General features: G+C 48.8%; 1 protein-coding gene across 3 annotated transcripts in view; it reads left to right on the top strand.

Moving 5' to 3' along the window:
• Positions 1-19969, top strand: part of LOC140391655 (lysosomal cholesterol signaling protein-like) — a 163617-nt gene extending 143648 nt beyond the window's left edge. For 2 of the 3 annotated variants that reach the window (XM_072476355.1, XM_072476365.1), the window contains exons 11-16: positions 9831-9929; positions 10349-10482; positions 11592-11687; positions 11822-11886; positions 16076-16213; positions 18420-19969. In XM_072476355.1, coding sequence (XP_072332456.1) covers positions 9831-9929; positions 10349-10482; positions 11592-11687; positions 11822-11886; positions 16076-16213; positions 18420-18627 — 740 coding nt within the window. In that variant the 3' untranslated portion in view covers positions 18628-19969. Of the gene's footprint in view, positions 1-9830; positions 9930-10348; positions 10483-11591; positions 11688-11821; positions 11887-16075; positions 16214-18371 lie in introns of all 3 variants that reach the window. The other variant, XM_072476375.1, reaches the window with a different exon arrangement.
• The last annotated feature ends 5348 nt before the right edge of the window (positions 19970-25317 follow it).

Here is a 25317-nt window from a genome sequence, read left to right as displayed (position 1 = left end):
CTCAGCAATCACTATTTTAGACCATGCCCCGCACTGGGTGGACCTGCAGGTCGGGGGGGCGAATTACCAACGCCCGCAATGGAGGTTAGACGTTGGATTGTTGTCGGAGGATGGGATATGTGAGAGACTGCGGAAGTGGATGCAAAATTACTTGCAGGTGAACGATACGGGGGAGGTTTCAGCAGCGACCCTGTGGGAGACGCTGAAGGCAGTAGTGAGGGGAGAGCTGATCTCAATTCGGGCTCACAGGGTCAGGGTGGACAGAGCAGAAATGGACAGATTGGTTAAGGAGATTCACCGGATAGACAAGGAGCATGCGGGGTCCCCGGGGGAGGACCTACTCAGGGAACGACAGAGACTGCAGGCGGAACTGAGGGTGCTATCAACGAGTAGGGCCGTGGAACAACTTAGGAAGGCAAGGGGAGTGGTGTATGAGCATGGGGAGAAGGCCAGCAGATTGTTAGCGCAGCAACTCAGGAAGATGGAGGCGGCCAGGGAAATAAGTAGAGTGGTGGACGGGAAGGGGAGCAGAGTGGAGGACCCGTCAGGACTGAATAAGGTATTTTGGGACTTTTATAGTAAGCTTTACATTTCAGAACCCCCGGAGGAGCCGGAGGAGATGAAACGGTTCCTGGACGGACTAACCTTCCCAAAAGTAGGCGGGGGACTAGTGGACGGGCTGGAGGCCTCGATTAGAGCAGAGGAGGTACTGGGGGGCCTAAAGGCCATGCAGTCGGGGAAAGCCCCGGGACCGGATGAATACCCAGTGGAGTTTTACAAAACATTCTCGGAGATAGTGGGACCGGCCCTGACTAGGGTTTTTAATGAGGCGAGGGACAGAGGGACCCTGCCTCCCGACGATGTCGCAAGCCACCATCTCGCTGATATTAAAGCGGGACAAGGGAGACTTCCGGGTGCGGCGATGACCAGCTGAGTCGCACGTTTCGGCAGCTCCCTGTGAAACGGACTTTTGGGCTCTTGATAGGAGCCCCAACGGCAATTTTAACGGCTGAAAACACCGTGCGGTAAACCAGAAGGGTGTTCCCCCTGGACACGGATGGAAAAAGGAGAGGAAAGTGGCCGGATTGCAGCGGATCCTTTGGAACAACGGCAAGGAAGGCAAGCAGAAACCAAGATGGCGTCGGAAGGTGGCAGTTTAACATGGGGCCCTGAACAACAAGAGTTCTTGAAATGCTGTGTGGAAGAGATCAAAAAGGAAATGAAGAAAGAGCTGTTGGCCCCGATATTACAGGCGATTGAAGGGCTGAAAGAGGAACAAAAGACACAGGAGCAGGAGCTTCGGGTCGTGAAGGCGAAAGCAGCAGAGAATGAAAACGACATACAGGGCCTGGTGGTGAAGTCGGAGATACAGGAGGCACACCAGAAACGATCTGTGGAGAGGTTGGAGGCACTGGAAAATAACGCAAGGAGGAACAACTTGAGGATTCTTGGCCTTCCTGAAGGTGTGGAGGGGGCGGACGTCGGGGCATATGTGAGCACGATGCTGCACTCGTTAATGGGAGTGGAGGCCCCGACGGGTCCGTTGGAGGTGGAGGGAGCATACCGAGTTATGGTGCGAGGATCGAGAGCAGGAGAAGCTCCCAGAGCCATAGTGGTGAGATTTCTCCGTTTTAAGGATAGAGAAATGGTCCTGAGATGGGCGAAGAAAACTCGGTGTAGTAAATGGGAGAACGCGGTGATCCGCGTCTATCAAGATTGGAGTGCGGAGGTGGCGAGAAGGAGGGCGAGCTTTAATCCGGCCAAAGCGGTACTTCACAAAAAAAAGATAAAGTTTGGAATGCTGCAACCGGCAAGACTGTGGGTCACATATCAAGGGAGGCACCACTACTTTGAGACGGCGGATGAAGCGTGGACTTTTATTGTAGAAGAAAAATTGGAATGATTGGACTACGAAAATGAACGTTTGGACAAAGTGGTGGGACGAGTGGGGGGGGGGGGGGCGAAGAGGGATTGTATGATTAATCCTGCGGTATGGTAACTTTTCTTTCTCCCACAGGTGGTGATGGGGGGAGGTGGGGAGGGAGAGGAGATGGGGCGTTGGCCATGGGAGGCGGGGCCAAGGGAGAGGCGCGGGCTTGGTTCCCGCGCTATGATAATTATGGCGGGAATAGAGAAGCAGGAAGGAGGGGGCGCCGCATGGGGCGAGCCGTGATCACGGGGGGAAGCCGAGGTCAGCCAGAGTTTGCTGACTTCTGGGAGCAACATGGGGGGAGTAATTACGCTAGCGGGGGGGGGGGGGGGGGGGGGTGGAATTACTGGGTTGCTGCTGCTGGGGAAAGGGGGGAGTGGGTACGGGAAAGGATGGGCGGGGGGGCACCGTCTGGGAGAAATACAGCCGCGTGGGAACTGGGCGAGAAGCTGGAAAAAGATGATGGCTAACCGGCAAGGGGGGGGGGTGGGAAGCCCCCCAACTCGGCTGATCACGTGGAACGTGAGGGGGCTTAACGGGCCGATAAAGAGGGCACGAGTACTCGCACACCTTAAGAAACTTAAAGCAGATGTGGTCATGTTACAGGAAACGCACCTGAAACTGATAGATCAGGTTAGGTTGCGCAAAGGATGGGTAGGGCAGGTGTTCCATTCGGGGCTGGATGCGAAAAACAGGGGGGTGGCTATATTAGTGGGGAAGCGGGTAATGTTCGAGGCAAAGACTATAGTGGCGGATAACGGGGGTAGATACGTGATGGTGAGTGGCAAATTACAGGGAGAGATGGTGGTGTTGGTAAACGTGTATGCCCCGAATTGGGACGATGCCAATTTTATGAGGCGAATGCTAGGACGCATCCCAGACCTAGAGACCGGAAAGTTGATAATGGGGGGAGACTTTAACACGGTGTTGGAACCAAGGCTGGATAGGTCGAAGTCCAGGACTGGTAGGAGGCCGGCAGCAGCCAAGGTGCTTAAGGATTTTATGGAGCAGATGGGAGGGGTGGACCCGTGGAGATTCAGTAGACCTAGGAGTAAGGAGTTCTCGTTTTTCTCCTATGTCCATAAAGTCTATTCACGCATAGACTTTTTTGTGTTGGGTAGGGCATTGATCCCGAGGGTGAGGGGAACGGAATATACGGCTATAGCCATTTCGGATCATGCCCCACACTGGGTAGACTTGGAGATAGGGGAGGAAACAAGAGGGCGTCCACCCTGGAGAATGGACATGGGACTAATGGCGGATGAGGGGGTGTGCTTAAGGGTGAGGGGATGCATTGAAAAGTACTTGGAACTCAATGACAATGGGGAGGTTTAGGTGGGAGTGGTCTGGGAGGCGTTGAAGGCGGTGGTTAGGGGGGAGCTGATATCAATAAGGACACATAAAGGGAAGCAGGAGAGTAAGGAACGGGAGCGGTTGTTGCAAGAACTTCTGAGGGTGGACAGACAGTATGCGGAAGCACCGGAGGAGGGACTGTATAGGGAAAGGCAAAGGCTGCATGTGGAATTTGACTTGCTGACCACAGGCACTGCAGAGGCACAATGGAGGAAGGCGCAGGGTGTACAGTATGAATATGGAGAGAAGGCGAGCAGATTGCTGGCACACCAATTGAGGAAAAGGGGAGCAGCGAGGGAAATAGGGGGGGTGAGAGACGAAGATGGAGAGACGGAGCGGGGAGCGGAGAGAGTGAATGAAGTGTTTAAGACATTTTATAAAAAATTGTATGAAGCTCAACCCCCGGATGGGAGGGAGAGAATGATGGAGTTTTTGGATCGGCTGGAAATTCCCAAGGTGGAAGAGCAGGAAAGGATGGGATTGGGAGCACAGATCACGGTAGAAGAAGTGGTGAAAGGAATTAGGAACATGCAGACGGGAAAGGCCCCGGGACCGGACGGATTCCCAGTTGAATTTTACAGAAAATATTTGGACTTGCTCGCCCCGCTACTGACGAGGACCTTCAACGAGGCAAAGGAAAGGGGACAACTGCCCCCGACTATGTCAGAAGCAACGATATCGCTTCTTTTAAAGAAGGAAAAGGATCCGCTACAATGCGGGTCCTACAGACCAATCTCCCTCCTCAATGTAGATGCCAAGGTCTTGGCCAAGGTAATGGCAATGAGAATAGAGGAATGTGTCCCGGGGGTGGTTCATGAGGACCAAACTGGGTTTGTGAAGGGGAGACAGCTGAACACGAACATACGGAGGTTGTTAGGGGTAATGATGATGGCCCCACCAGAGGGTGAAACGGAGATAGTAGTGGCGATGGATGCCGAGAAAGCATTTGATAGAGTGGAGTGGGATTATCTGTGGGAGGTGTTGAGGAGATTTGGGTTCGGAGAGGGGTATGTTAGATGGGTGCAGCTGTTGTATAGGGCCCCAGTGGCGAGTGTGGTCACGAATGGACGGGGATCGGCATATTTTCGGCTCCATAGAGGGACAAGGCAGGGATGTCCTCTGTCCCCATTACTGTTTGCACTGGCGATTGAGCCCCTGGCGATAGCGCTGAGAGGTTCCAAGGGATGGAGGGGAATACTTAGGGGAGGAGAAGAACACCGGGTATCTTTATATGCGGATGATCTGCTACTATATGTGGCGGATCCAGCGGAGGGGATGCCAGAAATAATGCGGATACTTGGGGAGTTTGGGGATTTTTCAGGGTATAAATTGAACATGGGGAAGAGTGAGCTGTTTGTGGTGCATCCAGGTGAGCAGAGTAGAGAAATAGAAGACCTACCGTTGAGGAAGGTAACAAGAGACTTTCGTTACCTGGGGATCCAGATAGCTAAGAATTGGGGCACATTGCACAGGCTAAATTTGACGCGGTTGGTGGAACAGATGGAGGAAGATTTCAAGAGATGGGATATGGTAGCATTGTCAATGGCAGGGAGGGTGCAGGCGGTTAAGATGGTGGTCCTCCCGAAATTCCTTTTTGTGTTTCAGTGTCTCCCGGTGGTGATCATGAAGGCTTTTTTCAAAAGGATAGAAAAGAGTATCATGGGTTTTGTTTGGGCCGGGAAGACTCCGAGAGTGAGGAAGGGATTCTTACAGCGTAGTAGGGATAGGGGGGGGCTGGCACTACCGAGCCTAAGTGAGTATTATTGGGCCGCTAATATTTCAATGGTGAGTAAGTGGATGGGAGAGGAGGAAGGAGCGGCGTGGAAGAGATTAGAGAGGGCGTCCTGTAGGGGGACCAGCCTGCAGGCTATGGTGACAGCCCCATTGCCGTTCTCACCAAGGAACTATACCACGAGTCCGGTGGTGGTAGCTACACTGAAGATTTGGGGACAGTGGAGACGACATAGGGGAAAGACCGGAGCACTGGGGGGGTCCCCGATAAGAAACAACCATAGGTTTGCCCCGGGGGGAATGGATGGGGGATATGGAATGTGGCAAAGAGCAGGTATAACGCAATTGAAAGATCTATTTGTGGATGGGAAGTTTGCGAGTCTGGGAGCGCTGACCGAGAAATATGGGTTGCCCCAAGGGAATGCATTCAGGTACATGCAATTGAGGGCTTTTGCGAGGCAACAGGTGAGGGAATTCCCGCAGCTCCCGACACAAGAGGTGCAGGACAGAGTCATCTCAAAGAAATGGGTGGGGGACGGTAAGGTGTCGGATATATATAGGGAAATGAGAGACGAAGGGGAGACTATGATGGACGAACTAAAAGGGAAATGGGAAGAAGAGCTAGGGGAGGAGATTGAGGAGGGGATGTGGGCAGATGCCCTAAACAGGGTAAACTCGTCGTCCTCGTGCGCCAGGCTAAGCCTGATTCAGTTTAAGGTATTACACAGGGCACATATGACTGGAACACGGCTCAGTAAATTTTTTGGGGTGAAGGATAGGTGTGCGTGGTGCTCGAGAAGCCCAGCGAATCATACCCATATGTTTTGGTCATGCCCGGCACTACAGGGGTTTTGGATGGGGGTGACAAAGGTGCTTTCGAAAGTAGTAGGAGTACGGGTCGAACCAAGCTGGGGGTTGGCTATATTTGGGGTTGCACAAGAGCCGGGAGTGCAGGAGGCGAAAGAGGCCGATGTTTTGGCCTTTGCGTCCCTAGTAGCCCGGCGCAGAATATTGCTAATGTGGAAAGAAGCCAAGCCCCCGGGGGTGGAGACCTGGATAAATGATATGGCGGGGTTCATAAAGTTAGAGCGGATTAAGTTCGTCCTAAGGGGGTCGGCTCAAGGGTTTACTAGGCGGTGGCAACCGTTCGTCGAATATCTTGCGGAAAGATAGATAGGGGAGAACAAAGAAGGCAGCAGCAGCGGCCCAGGACTTGGGGGGGGGGGGGGGGGGGGAGATGGGGGGATGGGGGGGGGGGGGGGGGGAGAGATGGGGGGGATGGGGGGGGGTGGCCTGAGACAAGGGGGGATGGGGGGGGGGGTGGCCTGAGACAAGGCAGTTGCCAATTAGGGCTAGTTTTTATTTTTAATTTTGTTATTTAATATTTATTTATTTGTTGTTGTTTTTGTTTAAATTTAAAAAGGTCATTATTATCTTTATTGTTACAATGTTGTGTAAAGGATGCACAATGTACTGTGTTGGTTGACCAAAAATTTTCAATAAAATATTATTTAAAAATAAAAAAAGCGGGACAAGGACCCGGAATCCTGCGGGTCATACAGGCCAATCTCCCTGATCAATGTGGATGCCAAGCTCCTGGCCAAGGTTCTGGCGATTAGAATTGAGGACTGCGCACCGGAGGTGATTGGGGACAATCAGACAGGGTTTGTGAAAGGCAGGCAGCTGACAGCCAACTTGAGAAGATTGTATAATGTGATTATGATGCCCCCGACGGGCAAGGAGGTGGAGGTAGTGGTGGCAATGGACGCTGAGAAGGCCTTCGACCGGGTGGAGTGGGAGGTACTCAGACGGATTGGATTCGGGGAGGGACTGGTTAATTGGGTCAGACTATTGTACCAGGCCCCAAAAGCTAGCGTAAGGACGAACAGGATAATGTCAGATTACATCAGACTACATCGCGGGACCAGACAGGGATGCCCACTCTCCCCGTTGCTGTTCGTGCTGGCCATAGAACCGTTGGCGATTGCGCTGAGAGCTGCAAAGGGGTGGAAGGGAATGACTTTGGGGGGGGGGGGAAGCACAGGGTCTCTATGAGGATCACCTGCTCCTGTACGTGTCGGACCCACTGGCTAGAATGGAAAATACACTGGAAACAATGAGGAAGTTTGGCCGGTTCTCAGGGTACAAATTAAATATGGCCAAGAGTGAGATGTTTGTAGTGCAGGCGAGGGGCCAGGAGAATAGACTGAAGGAGCTGCCATTTAGGCGGTTTGGGAAAGTTTCCGGTACTTAGGGATACAGGTGGCACGAGACTGAGGCAGGTTACATAAGTTAAATTTGACTAGAGTGGTGGAACAAATGAAGAGGGAGTTTCGGAGATGGGATGCACTCCCGCTGTCACTTGCGGGGAGGGTGCAGACGGTAAAGATGACAATCCTCCCTCGATTCCTGTTCATCTTCCAGTGCCTCCCGATCTTTATCCCACGGTCTTTCAAAAGGTCTGGCAAAATCATCATGAGCTTTGTCTGGGCGAGAAAATCCCCGCGGGTGAGGAAGGCGATGCTTGAAAGGAGCCGCAGCGAGGGGGGACTGGCATTGCCGAATCTGATCAACTGCTACTGGGTGGCTAACATAGCCATGATTAGGAAGTGGATGGTGGGTACAGGGTCTATCTGGGAGCGAGTGGAGGCGGCTTCGTGCAGGGGCACTAGTTTGGCAGCCCTGGTCACGACTCTCCTACCGCTTGTGCCGGCCAGGTACTCCACCAGCCTGGTAGTGGGGGCGGCCCTGCGGATTTGGGGTCAGTGGAGAAAGCATGCAGGGGAGGTGGGTGCGTCGGTCTGGGCTCCAATTTGTGATAACCATCGATTCGCCCCCGGGATATGGATGGAGGGTTTCGAACATGGCGGCGGGCGGGGGTGAGGAGGGTGGGCGATATGTTTCTGGAGGGGAACTTTGTGAGTTTGAGGGAGTTGGAGGAGAAAGCTGGGCTGGAAAGGGGAAATTACTTCAGGTACTTACAGGTACGGGACTTTCCACGCCTCCCGTCAATAGGGATCCAGGACAGAATAGTCTCTAGAGGAGGAGGAGGGTAGAGTCTCGGATATTTACAAGGTGCTCATGAAGGGGGAAGAGTCCAAGACGGAGGAACTGAAACTCAAATGGGAGGAGGAGCTCGGCGGGGAGATGGAGGACGGGCTGTGGGCGGAAGCCCTGAGTAGGGTAAACTCAACCGCAACATGTGCTAGGCTCAGCCTGATTCAGTTTAAGGTCGTTCACCGGGCCCACATGACGGTGGCTCAGATGAGCAAATTCTTTGGGGTAGAGGACAAGTGCGCTAGATGCGCGGGAGGACCAGCGAACCATGTTCTCATGTTTTGGGCATGCCCTAAGCTTAGGGGGTACTGGGAGGGATTTGCGGGGGTCATGTCCCGGGTGCTGAAAACAAGGGTGGTGATGAGTCCAGAGGTGGCAATTTTCGGGGTTTCGGAAGACCCGGGAGTCCAGGAGGAGAAAGAGGCCGGTGTTCTGGCCTTTGCTGCCCTGATAGCCTGGCGGCAAATACTGCTGGCATGGAGGGACTCAAAACCACCGAAGACCGAACTATGGCTTTCGGACATGTCAAGTTTTCTGGGTATGGAAAAAATCAAGTTCACCTTGAGATCTGTATTGGGGTTCGCCCGAAGGTGGCAACCATTCATCGACTTCTTCGCGGGAGAGTGAACGTCAGCGGGGGGGAGGGGGGGGAGACTAGAGTAGAGTAGGAGGGATAAATAGGCGGGTAGTGTCTATGGGAGAGGAGCGGGTATGTGCATTATGGTTTGGTTGAAGTGTTGGCTTTTCATTGATGTTTGCATATTTCTGTAATCTGTAACTGTTTACAATGCCAAAACATTCCTCAATAAAATTGTTTGTTTAAAAAAAAATCATTGTCTGCATTCCCAACACAAGATTCCCGAAACAAGTGCTGCACTCCGAGCTCCGCAATGGCAAGCGATCCTAGGAGAGCAGAGGAAACTCTACAAGGACCCTCTGAAAGCCTCCCTAAATAAATGCAACATCCCCACCTCTCACGTGGGAATCATTTGCCTTCGAACACCACAAACTGGAGAAGAAGCATCCGCGAAGGCGCCAATCACTTTTGAGTGTCATAGGGTGGAGGACGCGGAGGACAGATGTAAACAGTGGAAGGAGAGTGCAGAATCCAGAACGTCCCACCCATCTACCTCATCAAACACCACCTGCCAAACCTGTAGTCGAGTCTGCAGATCCAGGTTTGGACTATTCAGCCACTGCAGAACCTACCTGCCCGGATTGGAAGCAAATCATCCTCAATACTGAGGGATTGCCTGAGAGAGAGACATACTTGGAACTGCTGCTGAAAATGTGTTTTGATTTGGTTTCTGAATTTGAACATTTGCAGTTAATTATTTTAATTTGTATTACTTGGTTATTTCATTAATCTTTCAACCATTTCTGTCTATGACGTAACTGGATTGTGTTTTCTCAAAATATATATCTTTTTATGTAGCTAGAAATACATTTTGCAGTTTTTACAGGATTCAACAGTTTGTAGAATTTGATCTACTTTTTTAAGATTGCATTAATGTTATTCTGTTAGGCGGTTTTGAACAATTATGATTTTAAGATTCACTTTTCTCAAATTTTCTGCTGTTATATTTGGTGCTTATTTGAAAAGACGTGGCATAATAATTTTGGAGGGCTTGAGGTATAATAGCAAGCACAGTATATATGGACTTGAATTTCAGCTTTTAATTCCATATGTAAACATTTTTTTTATTGGCATTGTTAAGTATGGAAGCGGATGTTTAAGGTATTTCTACTTTACTCACAGAAATCTGTGCATGTCGAATGGAAAATCAAGGTGAATTATGTTGTGGCAACCAGCAAGTTCAGAATAATGATACAAGTATAAATGAGGCATTACTGAGTGGTAAGTTTATTAAACCAATATTGATTGGCTATTAAAGCATTCAGTTTTAATAACTTAAATGTTTTGATGGCTAAAAGTAATACCAAAAGTATGATACGTACTGCACAACTTTTACGCATACTAATCTAAATCCTTATCTCGTCAAACATTCTGGTATGGTATTTAAGAAGATATTGATAATTTGGCTAAAATGTTTAAAGTTTAAACAGGCTGCATTTCTTGTGGTGCAACTTGTATTTTTGAGTTAAACAATTGGATTTCTCAACTAGGCACTAATGAAATAATAACTTTAAGAGGAGAATCTTTGTTTGCTGCGAGTCTGATATTGTTAAGTTTACTTCCCTGCAATTGACAAAACTCAAAACGATAAAATGGTAGTTTCTGTATCTACAATACGTTACTTATGATATATTTTGCAGCAGAACAATGTACGGCCTTGTGCAAAGCTGAAAACTGCATGTTGATCCAAGAAGAACAGCGTTTACAGAATACAGATCCACAGTTAGCCAGACACGTGCTGCTGTGCTTGCTTCTCATTATAGGCTTGTTCGCTGTAAGTCTGACATTTTTTATTCAGTTCTTCCTTGACTTCAATCAAAAAACAAAAAATATATTTCATTTTTGCCCTGTAGTGTTTACCTTTTATCTTGCTCACTTTCCCTCCCCTTCTTACCTGAAGATGATTGGGCGGGATTCTCCGAGCTCGCGCCGCGTTGGAAAAATGTTGGAGGCGCGGGAAATTCCCGCCAGGCCGCTCTGATGCCGGGCCGCCAATTTTCCGGCGACCGGAGAATCGGCACCAATTGCGCCCGCACGGTCGCTGGTCGGAGGCAGCTGAAATAGGCCCCCGCGGCGGTTCTCCACGGGAGACGGGCCGAACTCCCGGCAAGTCCCACTGGTGCAGTTCTAACCTGGTCCCACCCGACGGGAGTTCGGACCCGCGGCCGCTGTGGACGTCCTGATGTTGGGGTGGGGGGGGGGGGTGCGAGGGGATCTGACTCCGGGGAGAGCCTCCACTGGGTCCAGGCCCGCGATCGGGGGCATCTGATCGGCGGGCGGCCGCGTTCTGGAGGGGGCCTACTTCCTTCCACACGGCCCACTGTAAACTCCCCGCCAGCGCGGAGACGGCAACCACACGCATGCACAGACCCGCGCCGGCCGTGCAGGGCCGCCTTCTGACGCCGGAGCAGCGCGCAGCTCTCCTGCACCGTGCTAGCCGCCTGAACAGTGGTGAATTGCTGGGCCAGGAGACCCGTTGACGCCGGCGTGCACACTCCGGTGTATACGCCGGTGTCAACACTTGGCCGGGATTTCGGAGAATCCCGGCAGATGTTCTTAGTTGGTTCAACAATTCTATAGCCTCTGTTCATCCTCCAGTAGTGCTCCCAAAGAGCCTCTAATTCATGTGAGCCTTGACAGTGAATTTCAGCAGACTGCTGGAGAAGGCAAATGAATAACCAAGAATGGAGCACCTGACTATGTCTTTCTCCCTATGCTGCTGCTTGTCACAGTTGAGCAATGGCAATTGCCATTTTAGTTGACCTAAGTATTACTGTGGGAAATGCTTGCCGAGAACATTATCTGTTTCACTGAGCTTGTACTTGCATCAATTGTATAAATAGCTTTTTGATTTGTCTCTCTTTGTTTTATTTCATTTTTCAGAATGTGTCCAGTTGTTTGTGGTGGTTGGTTAATCATGAGCCAGGTCGCCTTTACGTTGAGCTGCAGTTCTTCTGTATAATCTTTAATTTTGGTCAGGTTTGTATTTCTGAAATGCCAGCTTTATGTGACGCTGTTGTGATATTTCAACAGTAAACGTTAATCTATTTAGTGATTAATATCAATTGAAGTGTAATGGTAAATAATTAATCCACATTCCTGTTTCCTTTCAGGGTTTTATTTCCTTTGGCATATTTGGACTTGATAAACATTTAATCATTCTTCCATGTAAAAAGAGGTAAATAATTTTATTTCATACATCTGCACACACCCACTTCTGTCTCTTAAAATAAGTGACAGTGCAGCAGCTCCAGCAGTTTGCATTAGACCAGCATGCTGAGAGTTTTGATTGACCATCAGTGCAACCTGCATATCTCAGTTACCCACGTACTGCCAGTGTTCCTGATGACAAACTTCAGAGAAAAAGGAGAGCGTCAGAACTTGCCTGATAAGCCTTTTGCTGCAAAGGAGTTTAGCCAGTTTGCAATCACGTATTGTAGGGGCTGGTTTAGCACACTGGGCTAAATCGCTGGCTTTTAAAGCAGACCAAGGCAGGCCAGCAGCACGGTTCAATTCCCGTACCAGCCTCCCCGAACAGGCGCCGGAATGTGGCGACTAGGGGCTTTTCACAGTAACTTCATTGAAGCCTACTTGTGACAATAAGCGATTTTCATTTCATTTCATTTCATGTAATTAGTTGCAGTCATGACGTTCACAGTATATTCTGTCCTGTCATTGTGACTGAAGATATGCCAACCTGGTTGACCAGTGGTAACAGTGAAAGATGTCAAGGGGAAGTTTAAAAAAAAAAATGTTGTGATACCAGAGAATTTCTACATTATCAAAAAGCTTTAAAGTCCTGCAGCTGCCATTGATATTCAGACTATCTACCTACCTAGCTGTATCTACCTACATGTCTATATTTAAAATGTGACAGCAATTATGTTCTTCTGTCTGTGATAACACAGCAGTGCCCTCACTGGGGGAGGGTGTAATTACAGTGTGACAAGTTTATGATTAAGATTCAAAAACAACTTCTTCCCCACTGTTACCAGACTCCTGAATGACCATCTTATGGACTGAACTGATCTCGCTATACATCTTCACTATAGTTTTTTGTTTTAGAAAACATTTTATTGAAGCATTCGAAACAACAGAGCGGTCCGACACACGCAACAACATCACAATAACATACCCAATTTCTCCCCCCCCCCTCACCGCCCTACCTCCTGACTGCCCGTATATTAGATTTCCTATCCGTATTCTCCAATGCCATTCTCCCCCCCCCCCCCCCGGGCGAACCCCTGAATTGAACCTCTTAAAGCGAACTTAATCTTCTCCAGCCTGAGAAACCCTGCCATGTCATTGGCCCATACCCCTGACTTTGGAGGCTACGAGTCCCTCCATCCCAGCAAAATCCATCTCCGGGCCACCAGCGAGGCATAGGCCAAAACGTCGGCCTCTCTCCCCTCCTGGGCCCCCGGATCCTCTGACAGCCCAAATATTGTCATCTCTGGACTCGGAGTAACCATCCCTTCCAGGACCTCTGACATAACGTCGGCAAATCCCTGCCAGAATCCCCTCAGCTTCGGACACGCCAAAACATGTGTACGTGATTCGCTGGGCTGCCCACACCTGTCCTCCACCTCCTCAAAAAGCCTACTCATCCGGGCCATAGTCATATGAGCCCTATGGACCACCTTGAACTGGATCAGGCTGAGCCTGGCACACGACGAGGATGAATTGACTCCTCAAGGCCTTTTCCCATAGTCCGACTTCCAACTCCCCTTCCAAACTCTTACCCCCACTTCCTCTTCACCTCCCCGATTGGAACCCCTTCCCACTCCCATCAATTCCTTATATATTTCCGAGACCCTCCCCTCCCCAACCCCTGTTTTTGACATCACCTTATCCTGCAGTCCCCTTAGAGGGAGGCGAGGGAAGCTTGGAACCTGCCTCCGGACAAAGTCCCATACCTGCAGGTACCAAAATCTGTTCCCACCCGGCAACTCAAACTCCTCCTCTAATCTCTCCAGGCTCGGAAAACCCTCTTCAATGAAAAGATCACCAAATCTCTCAATCACTGCCCACTGCCACCTTACAAAGCCCCCGTCCAGCCCTCCCGGAACAAAACGGTGGTTGTCACAGATCGGTGACCACACCGACGCACCCGCCAGTCTCATGTGCTGCCTCCATTTCCCCTACACCCTCAGGGCTGCCACTACCACTGGGCTTGTGGCGTACTGAGCCGGCGAGAACGGCAGAGGTGCTGTTAACAAAGCCTCCAAACTCGCACTTCCTACCCATCGATATATTCGCCGCCCAGTAATAATTAATAAAATTCGGAAGGGCCTAGCCCCCCATCCTGTGCCACCGTTCCAAAAGGACATTCCTCACCCTCGGGACCTTATCGGCCCATGCGAAACCCAAGATCACCTTCCTGAAAAATGCCATAGGGATAAAAATTGGGAGACACTGAAACACAAACAACAAACTCGGGAGGACTGTCATTTTCACAGTCTGTACCCTCCCCGCCATTGACAGCGGGAACACGTCCCACCTGCGGAAGTCCCCTTTCATTTGCTCAAACACCCTGCCCAAATTTAACTTATGGAGCTGACTCCAGTCCCTTGCCACCTGAATCCCCAGGTACATAAAACTCCTTCCCACCACTTTAAACAGTAACTCACTCAGTCTCCTCTCCTGCCCCCATGCCTGAATCACCTTTTACCCATGTTTAATTTGTAGCCCGCGAACCGACTAAATTCCTCCAATATCTCCATGATCCCAGCTATCCACCCCAACGGGTCTGTTATGTAAAGGAGCATGTTGTCCGTGTAGAGTGAAACCCTATGCTCCTCTCACTTTCCCACGCCAGATGTTCGATTACCTAAGCACCATTGCCAAGGGCTCTATGGCCAGGGCAAACAGCAGTGGGGAGAGTGGACACCCCTGTCTGGTCCACCTACACAAACTAATATATTCTGACCGGACCCAGTTGGTCCTTACATTCGCCATCGGTGCCTGATATAACAGCCGGACCCAGTCAACAAATCCCTGCCCGAACCAAACCTTCCCAGGATATCCCACAGGTACTTCCATTCTACCCGATCAAAGGCCTTTTCTGCATCCTTGGCTACCACCACCTCGACCTCGCGCCGCTCCGCAGGCATCATTATCGCATTTAAGAGCCGTCTAATGTTGGACATCAGGTGACGTCCCTTCACAAACCCCGTCTGGTCCTCCCCTACCACCTCCGGGACACAATCCGCTATGCGCATGGCCAAGATCATTGCCAGCAATTTTGCATCCACATTTAACAGGGAGATCGGCCTATATGATCCACAGGTCTCTGGATCCTTATCCCGCTTCAGAATAAGGGAAATCGATGCCTACAAAAACGTTGGGGGAGCACTCCCAGTTCCTTGGACTCATTAAAAGCCTTTACCAGGAGCGGCCGCAGCAGCTTTTTGTAGAACTCGACCGGGTATCCATCAGGTCCTGGGGCCTTACCCAATTGCATCGCCCCCCCAATCCATCTATAATCTCCCCAATCCCGATTGGGCCTCCAAGCCTTCCACCAACTCCTCGTCTATCCTCAGGAACTTCAGACCCCCCCCCAAGAATTGCTTCATACCCTCCTCCTCGGCTGGGGGTTCCGATTTGTACAGTTTACTATAAAATTCCCGAAACACATCATTCGCCCCCGCCGGATCCACAACCACCTTCCCCCCTGTATCCTTTACTTTCCCAATTTACATCTTCTCTATTGTTGTAGCACTCTGCTCCGTATGCTTCACCTGATGTCTATGACCGTGCATTTATCACATGTCCTATGCTTTTCATGTATGGAACAATCTGCCTGGATGTACACAGAATAATACTTTTCACTGTACCTCGGTAGACGTGAAAATAAATCTAAATCTTATGAAAGCAGTTCTGTTACAAATATGGACATAAACATTTACAATGGAAAACATTGACAGGACATGCATACCAGGGTAAAACCTTTGATTTATATGACACACTTCAGAATAGGCACTAGACTATAATTATAAATTAAAACGGATTGACATAAAACAGTGTATTTGTGTAACTTTCCTGATGCGTAGAAAGTGGATGTGGGTTCACACCCCTCTTACCCCATTATGAAGCTAACTTCTTTCTTCTGCTGTACTGTCGCAGAGCTGCTTTTGTACAATTTTAGGACTGTGTTATTTGCAGCTATGAGTGAAAACATGGTTGCGCTCCCCATGCAATCACCAAGATGGTAGGAGGAAAACCAGATGGACCTTGGTCCTTTTTTTTGTGTAACAATTCCTATATTCCACCCCTAGAATGGCAAAGTGTGCTCAAGAGTTGTGAATTAGAGTTTATTTGGCAATTTTTGGCATGTCATTAGTTAATTATTCTGGTTAACCTGACAGGCTGGAATTCCTATGGTATGGAAGAAATCTAGGAGTACAGGCTGACGATACATTAACTGAGGACATAAGGATGACTTGCCAACAGTTTTCTCAATATCATAAGCATCAATGTGCCAGAGATATTGTCAAAGAGAGGAGGTATGAGTTTCTATTAGCATGACACATGCATTGTGCTATTCAATGCTTGGTATTGGCAATCCATTGCATTTTCTTAATTTGCTTGGACTCTTAATAGTTTTGTTTCAATCTGAAACACTCAATTTATTTCTGAAGATTTACTAATACTCCACTAATATTTATTCTTAAAGGCTTTTGGTATAATTCAAATTCACAGCAATATTTTCATTGCTGTAAACATTTGCTCTACAATATTATGCACTTGAGTATGGCACAAATTAATGAAGTAGCAATCTTTGTACAGGAAACTTTTAAATATATATTATTGTATTGAAAGCAGTAGTTTTAATTAATAAGGATACAATGCTTAAAATTTGGGGAAACTTTTGAGCGATTTGTACATGTTGCACTTTTTAAATATGTTAGGCGGAAGTCTCCGGCCTCTCAGCCGTGTGTTTCTCGGCAGTGCACCGTTCGCTGGCGGCAGGATGCTCTGCTCCCACCGCTGTCAATGGGAATTCCCATTGAAGCCACCCCATGCCGCCGGGAAACCCATGGGCGGAGGTTCACTGCCAGCAGCATCAGAGAATCCCGCTGCCAGCAAACAGCTGGAGAATTTCAGACGTTTCCTCTACAGAAACACATTCCTGTATTTATTAAAACATTTTTCTTTCCACAGATGCTTTTTATGTAGATTTTGATTCACCTTCAGAATTGCTGATTGGGTGAATGATTTTGGTTTGCAACCTGGATGAATGATTTGCATTGTATAGTGCTTGCATGGAAAGTTGCATGTTTGAAGCAGAATTAAGATACAAAATTGTGCTCAAAGCCAATTTTATCACAAAAGGAGATGCATTAATAAGTGTTAATCTCAGATTATTTATTTATATCAGATATCAGTGATAAATATGTTTGGTTAGGTTAGTCTGAACAGAATAGCACTTCAATTTTGCTAAAATCACTTGTCACATGACAATGTCTCACACAAGATCTATGTGTGAGGTGGTCGGAGGTTTATTCCAGTGGGAAGTGCTGAGATGAACTCTACCCCAGCGAGGGCAAGATCCAGATCACACCAAGCGGAGAAAATCAGGTGGACTCACAATCAGTCCAAGGCCTGGCACAGAGCCCGATTTGGAGCTCACATGCGATGTATCCATTGTGCCCCGATCCGCGCAATGGAGTCGCTGATTCATGCCCCAAATCTGGAGATAACTTAAATACGCAAGAAGGTTTTGGCAGCCGACTGACTGAGGCAGAGGTGGATATTATTGAGGTGGAAGTAGGCAGGTAGACAAAGAAAATATGAGGGGGTAATTTTCAGCCCGAGATCGCCATCAGAGAAACGGTGACAAGGGCAGAAAATCCGGAGAGAATCACTTTTCCTGTCTTTTCCCACCCCTTGCCGGCAACGTCTCCAGGTTCACACCCACAAAGGGTGGGATCCTCATTAAAATCAATTTTAATATTATTAATGGGACACCCCACCACATGGTCCTCCCTCACTAAATATTCATCGCTCGCTGACATGATGTCACGTAGGTGAGGTTTACAACAGGTTTGACAAACTGAGAAACAGTCAGGGGATCCCTCAGGGATGTAAAGGCAACTATAACCCCTAAAGGGAGAGGGACATGCCTAGACGGGCCCTTGTGGGAGCCCCATTTGGGGGTGGGGGGGGAAACGGGGTCTTGAGGGCCCGCTCATTTTTTTTATTTAAGAGAAAAACTAGTTTGTGCAAGTGGAGAGTTTTCAGACAGAGCCTGACACTTTGCCAAATTCTGGTACGATTCTGGCCAAGGGGTCGGAAGCTCAGCTAGGGGTCAAATAGAGCTGAGATTGTGAACAATTGAGTTGAGTCTAAAGATGGTAGACAGAGAGATAGGCTAAGGGATCAATGAACAATGGCTTGGTCTTCCCAATCCAAGTCTGGATGCTGGACAAGCAGTCTGCCAACAGTGGCCACGAGAGGTGCTGCTAAGGTAGAGCTGGGTGTTGTTCGTGTGGGTGTGGAAGTGGGATTTTGTGTATAAATTTTGCGTAATGCCAAGATATGTTTTTGTTGAACCTGGCTGCAGAGAGTTGATTTTGGACATCTGTTGGTTTATAATTAGTCTTATTTCCTACCATCCCACCGCTTTCTACTATTTTTGGTGTTTCCTTTCCTGTGAAACAGTGATGTGAAACTTGCAGACCAAGTGGATGAATCATTCCTTTGACACAGGTGTGGTGCAGAAACCTTCGCAGATGTCTTCCAGGGCTGTGATCTGGTGGACTGGTTGATTCAAGTTGGTCTGGCTCATGACCGAGGTGAAGCTGTTAAGTATGGAGAAGAATTGCTGGAAGGCGGTATCATTCAGCACATTACAAATGAATATACATTTGAGGATAAACCTTTGTACTATCGTATGATGCGGATGAATGAAGCATGATTTGTGCTACCATTAGAGCGGCTTTAAATCCAGAGATCAAATGTGAGATTTTCCTCATTGCTGTAAAATGTATTAGACATTTTAAAAGTTGTCTTTTAAAAAAATGTTTGTACTGTTAACCAAAGAATTTGAAATCCCCATTTACTAAATAGAATGGTTAAATTTGCTCCCAATTTTTACTAAGATTTAAAACCCATGCAGTATTAATGTATAGAAAGTGATGTTTTATCTATGGAAATGTAAAATGTGACTCATTCTGTAGTCGCAAAGTAGAGAGTGGTTTTAGGGTTTACCTTGCACCATATTGCAAGCATATTTAAGCCAAATTAATGGTACTGCATTGAAGTAATGAGTTAACATTTTATGTTCTGTACCTGGGGAACAGAAAAACTAACAACGTTTGCAGCAAATGGGTGCTCATAATGGAGCTGGATACTTATATTTAAAAAGCCTCAACCTTCCATGTATCATCACTGTGATATTGAACACTTGATATTTCCGCTTAACTTTAATAAGAAAACTAATACATGGAAAGAAAAGCAATGGCTAAAACAGGGTTAAAAATATCACGGACTACACGTTGTACGAGTCTGTTTCTTTTCAAATAAATTTCGAGAACCCAATTTTTTTTTTCCAATTAAAGGGCAACTTAGTGTGGCTCACCCACCTACCCTGCACATCTTTGTGTTGTGGGGGCAAGACCCACACAGACACAGGGAGAATGTGCAAACTCCTCACGGACAGTGTCCCAGGGCCGGGATCAAACCCGGGTCCTCAGCGGTGTGATGCAGCAGTGCTAACCACTGCGCCACCATGCCGCCCAAAGATTCTCATTTCAGAATGTGCCCTCACGTCAGCTTTGCCGTGAGGCAGCAGTGCTAACCACTGAGCCACCGTGCCGCCTGTACCAGTCTGTTAAACAAATGAAATTCACATTCATATCAAATCCAGCAGTCTGTACATGGATCTTCACAACGGGTATGCTGACATTCACATAACTAAATGTTAAAAACTGCACTTTAAGTTAAAAGGTGCACTTTTAAATTCAATATAAAACATACAGAAAAGGCCAAGTGAAAGCTGAATTGTTTATTTATATTTATCCAAAGTATCTGTTTAACACTGAATTGTGAAAGATTACAAAATATCTGATGGATTATAAATGATTGTTAACCTATTTCTTTTATTCTTAATTGTAGCTATATGGTAAAATTTAAAAATATAATGAAAAGGCGTGTCATTTGTTGGAATGTAAAATCCTGGTATTGTAATAAATATTTTGATATGTTTAAAGGTGTCCCTGAGTCTTGTACAAATAAAGAAATAAAACTTTTTTTAAATACTCGAGTGTCTAAAAGTTTGAGTACTTTTAGATTTTGACTAGTAGGCATATGGCTGAACTTAATAACTCATGCTCGATTTGCTTCATTATTATTTAATATTACCTGCCTTGTGTTAAGAACCTAAATTACTTGAGATTATTGATCTTGCATTTGGGTATCTTTTGTAGAATATGTAATTTTTGACAAGTAGTTGCAGGTTAATAATTTAAGTGGTCACATTATGTCTGTTTCATGTATACCTGAATAAAGCTCTAGTGGCACATGTGCATTTAATGAAATTGCTCAGAAAGATAGTTTTGGATTTTAAATTTGTTTGCTTAAAACCCATTCTTCTTTAGATCACATTTTCCCCACATTAGTGTAATTGATCTAGGCCTGGAACATGACCTGGGAAAATGACATGGTACGTTATTGCTGTTTATGACATCTTCTGACATACACCCCGTGATACACAAGTAATAATAATCGCTTATTGTCACAAGTAGACTTCAATGAAGTTACTGTGAAAAGCCCCTAGTCGCCACATTCCGGCGCCTGTTCGGGGAGGCCGGTACAGGAATTGAACCCGTGCTAGCCCGGGTGTCAGTTCTGCCTTGTTCTGCATTACAAGCCAGCGGTTTAGCCCACTGTGCTAAACCATCCCCTACAACTCTGTAGTACAACTCTGAAAGGACTAGCCAGAAACTATGACCAGAATTTTCCTGCCATTCTCACTGGCAGTGAACCCCTGACGCAGGTTTCCCAGTGGTGGGGGTGCATAGAATGGGAGACCTCATGAACAGGGGCGGGACCAGAAGATCCTGCCCCCAGGCAGAATTCCATCGCCAGAAACCATGCTGCCAAGGGTGTGGGAAATCCCAGCCCACATTTTCCTTTTTAGGGTTTAAATTTGTTGTATTCTTTTATTTATTAACAACATATTTTAATAAGTTAATTAATAACATTTCAGCCATTGGACCCATTTTCTATGGTGCTGCATTGGCTGTAGGCATGCTCCTGCCAATGGATAATGATAAGTTTTGACTGAAATCATTTTATACCTAGTTTTCAGAGACCCTCACCTGACACATCTGACTAAAGTGGTCAGATCTACCTTAATTTGGAGCATTGGGTTGCCTGCAATAATCAGGCACATCAACTGAGTTGGCATCCCTCAAAGATGAATCGTTAAACTAACTTAGAATTGGACAAACTGCTGATTTGCCGTAAGAGATTAGTGTTCTCATTCAGTCTCCTGTTAGTTGATTTGGGTGCCGTCAGCAAAACTACCATGCGGGATGTCACTTCATCAGAACAGGTGCTGCCCAGCTCAGAGGAAAACTATTATAGGAGGTGACGTGTAGATCAGGAGGGAAAGGATAGGTCTATTGTAATAAAGAAACAAAATAATTTAAGAATATGCAATGTGCTCCAAACAAATAAGGCTGCTTTATGCTCACCTGTTGGATTTTCAGGGCCTCAATCCTGAATGACGCCATTCATGTGTCCCTTTTATCTGCAGGAACGGTGGGTGCTCAGTCTTAATCTGCTGCTTGAGCACAGAGCTGATTGAATACAACAGCTGTAGTGGATCAGATGTACTTGAGGTTAAGCAAGTGGAAGAAAAGATATCACAGGAAGACAGAATTGATTGGTTGCTGAGTATTGTAGCCTTGTGTCCCTATTTCCAAAGCCCGGGTGTTAGTCTAAGCATATGGGAAATTATTTTGTTTTAAGAAAACAAGGGTTGAGTTAAAACATTGAAGTGAACTTCCCTATATTTGAGTGAGTCAGCAGAAGTAAGCAACGGGTGAGTTTATTCTTTCTGGAGAAGTGTTATTATTTAATAGACAGAGGAATGGTGGGATAGCCGTTCAGTGATAATCTTGACCCTAGCACCAGAGAGGCACCATACTGTCCTGGATTCACATCTACGGCCACAAAAAGCACACCTCTTGAGTGCACATCCTCTTCCATGAAGGAACTTTGGGTGCTTCCCATTTTCTTGATGACCATATGTAGGAAGTGTTAGCTGCCCAAGCTCAAGCTCTGGGTTTCGGAGCTTGAACGACAGCTGGCAGTACATCGGTGAGGTAGAGTGCATTGTACATAGCATGGTGAAAGGTGAGGTTACCCCCACAGTGTGTATGCAGGGAGAGAGGGAATAGATGAACACCAGGCAGTCAAGAAGATACAGGCAAATAATGCAGGACTTCCATGAATGCATCCCACTATCCAACATGTATTCTGTTCTGAATATTGATGGGAGTGATTGTTCATCTGGGGAATGCAGTTAGGGCCAAGTACATGGGATCATAATTGACTCAGTTGTACAATGAGGCTTGTAGAGGTGGAAGAGCAATAGTGTAGCAAACTCGATAGGGGAACAGGCAGATGTTTCTATGGCCGTAGGTATGAGTCCAGGATGGCTTATTGCCTCCCTAGTGCTAGGCTAAAGACTGAACAACTGCAGAGCACCCTGAAGAGGAGGGTGAACAGCCTGTGGTCATGGTCCACATTGGTATCAATGACATGGGGTGCAATCCAATGGCCAAGCTGCACCTGAAAACCCCTATGGAACCCTCCCAAACTGCGTTTGTGTTGGGGGAGGGTCGGGGACAGCTTTGGGGCCTCGGAAATCGTGACGCCATTTAAAAACAGCGTCTGATCTCTCACTACACCAGGGAGTTCCGGCGAGTGGAGTTCCCCAGTGTACAAAATGGGGCTATGTGCAGCCTTGGCCATGCATTCCCCGCTGAGGTCAGGAAGTTAGACACTAGTTAAGTTGGCACGGTGCAGGGCACAGTTTTGTTCTAGGGGCTGGGGCATAAATCTATATATATTCGTTCACATTAAACATCTGTTGTCATCCTTACAACCTGCCTCAGTGCTCTGATGGGTGTGAGGGGTGGGCTGGGCTGGCCAGGGGAGGAATGGGCAGACCCTGTGAGTGACCTGGGCTCCACACACCCCGACCATCCCAGGGATTCGATGGGACCATGCGATGGAATGGCCAGCTTGCATGCTGGAATTACCCACGGGCATGGTGGAATGTGCTACCGTGGGCAGGAGTTAGATGTTGCCCAATGATGTGAAGCACCCGTGTTCATCACAGAGCGGGTTGTAATCATCCTCCATCCCATGGACCAGACTAACTGTTACTGCCAACCCACGGCCCCCACCCCGTACTGCCACAGATAATAATAATCTTTCTTATTGTCACAAGTAGGCTTGCATTAACACTGCAATGAAGTTACTGTGAAAATGTCCTCGTCGCCACATTCCGGCGCCTGTTCGGGTACACAGAGGGAGAATTCAGAATGCCCAATTCACCCAACAGCACGTCTTTGGGGGCTTGTGGGAGAAAACCAGAACACCCGGAGGAAACTCACGCAGACACGGGGAGAATGTGCAGACTCCACACAGACAGTGATCCAAACCGGGAATTAAACGTGGAACCCTGGAGCTGTGAAGCAACAGTTCTAACCACTGTGCTACCGTGCCACCCATGTATCATGGAGGGAGTTGCAGGTGGGGGGATGGGAAGTGGTGTCCGTGTCCCTGGCCTGTTCGTCCGTGTCCCCCCCCCCCCCCCCCCCCCCCCCCGCTAGAAGTGATCAGAGTGTCCTGTGGACATTGTGCGGCCTCCCGTGCCTACTTGGGCCCCCTCCTGTGCCTACCTGGACCCCATGTCCCACCCATCCTCGCCCTCCCCCCCCCCCCCCCTCCTCCTCGTTGGACAAGGCCTGCAGGTCCTCCTCCAACACATCACTCCTCCACAACATTACGCTGCAGGCCCCCACGGTATGGGTGACTCTCTCAGTCAGGGAAGGGGGGGAGGGTCTCGAACATGTCAGGAATCGTCGAGTGTGCCAGGATGAAGGCGTTGTGCACACTGCCCGGGTATCGGGCACAGAGGTGAATGATGCACAGCTGATGGTCACAGATCAGCTGCACGTTCATTGAGTGGAATCTCTTTTGGTTTGTTTAGAGCAGCCTGTCATCTGCAGGTGCTCATAGGGTAACATGCATCCCATAGATCACCTCCTGGATCCGGGACATCCTGGCAATGGTGGGAACCCCGCTGCCCGGGCATCCTGGTGTGCTCGGTCTACACTGAAGTGGATATATTGAGCCACCTGGGCATGTAGGGCCTCCGTGAGGGCGTGGATGCACCTGTGCACCGAGGTCTGTGGGATACCGGACTCGGCATCTGAAGGAGCCCATCGCATAAAGATTTAGGGCGACCGTCACCTTGATGGCCACCAGGAGTGGGTGTCCTCCCCCATACCCCCACAGTGTCCGGTGTGCCATCATCTGGCAGATAGGTCGCACTGCCTCTGCTCAGCCGGAGTCTTCAATGGCAGGCCCTCGAATGACAGACGATGCCGGTACATGCAAGGCCTCATGTGGCGCCTCCTTGGCACCTCCTCGGTCTGTTGGGTGACCGACTCTCCACCTGAGCGGCTGCCCCCTGTCCCTCTACTGCACACTCCACTGCTGCAGTTTCCTCCTCCTCGAATAGCTCCAGCTCATACAGCCACAGGGCATCCCCCAGGACTGCAGCGACTAGCAGGAAGGCCACCATTGCTGGTTGTATTCCAATATCCACCGTCTGCGGAGGTGAAGGGCTGACATGTTAGCATGGTGTGTACCCCCGTGCCCAACCAGGTCCACCAGGCTACATGGTGCACCCAGTTGGTACTGCGGGCTCTGCCCCTGCAGGCCCCCACCCACATCCCTGGCCCTGTCGGTGGCCGGCACCACTGGGGCCTCTGGACCTGGAGCCCGTCCCTGATGCCAGGGGTACCATCGGCTTGCACTGCACTCACCAGGCGTATGCACTAGCCCCCGTCGAGGCTACTGTGGGTGTTGCCCTGGGTAGGCGGCCGGTGGGTGGTGGCCCATACGGCCAGTGTCACTCTGCAGAACCAGGTGCCTGATGGGTGGTCAATGGGTGCGCTGCAAGATGGCTGCGGTAATGGCGGTCCATGCCTGGGCACTGCCCCAGTTCTGTGGCGGGTCACCCTGGCCACTCGGCCTATTCCCCCCCCCCCCCCCCCCCAGCCCTGGTAGACCTCCTCCCCTCCACCCGGCCAGTGTCAGGCCCGGCAGCCGTAATCGCTCCTCTTTGTGTCCTACCTCCTCTCTCCCTCATCAGCCACCACGCCAGTTTCACGATTTATGAAAGCACAAGTGAATCGTACCGTCAGCAACTCGGCCCATCGGAGGCAAGGCCACACATGTCCCCGTTTTGTACAGTGGGGAGTTCCGCTCGCTGGAACTGCCCCGTGTAGCGAGAGATCTCTGAAGAGCTGGTCTCACCGGCCAGTTCAGCTCCCTAGTGTTGAAAAGATTTCTAAGTGTG

Source organism: Scyliorhinus torazame, chromosome 2 (assembly GCF_047496885.1).
Source record: "Scyliorhinus torazame isolate Kashiwa2021f chromosome 2, sScyTor2.1, whole genome shotgun sequence".
NCBI lineage: Eukaryota > Metazoa > Chordata > Chondrichthyes > Carcharhiniformes > Scyliorhinidae > Scyliorhinus > Scyliorhinus torazame.
The sequence above is the reverse complement of the archived record's forward strand: the minus strand, read 5'-3'. Positions and strand labels throughout refer to the sequence as shown.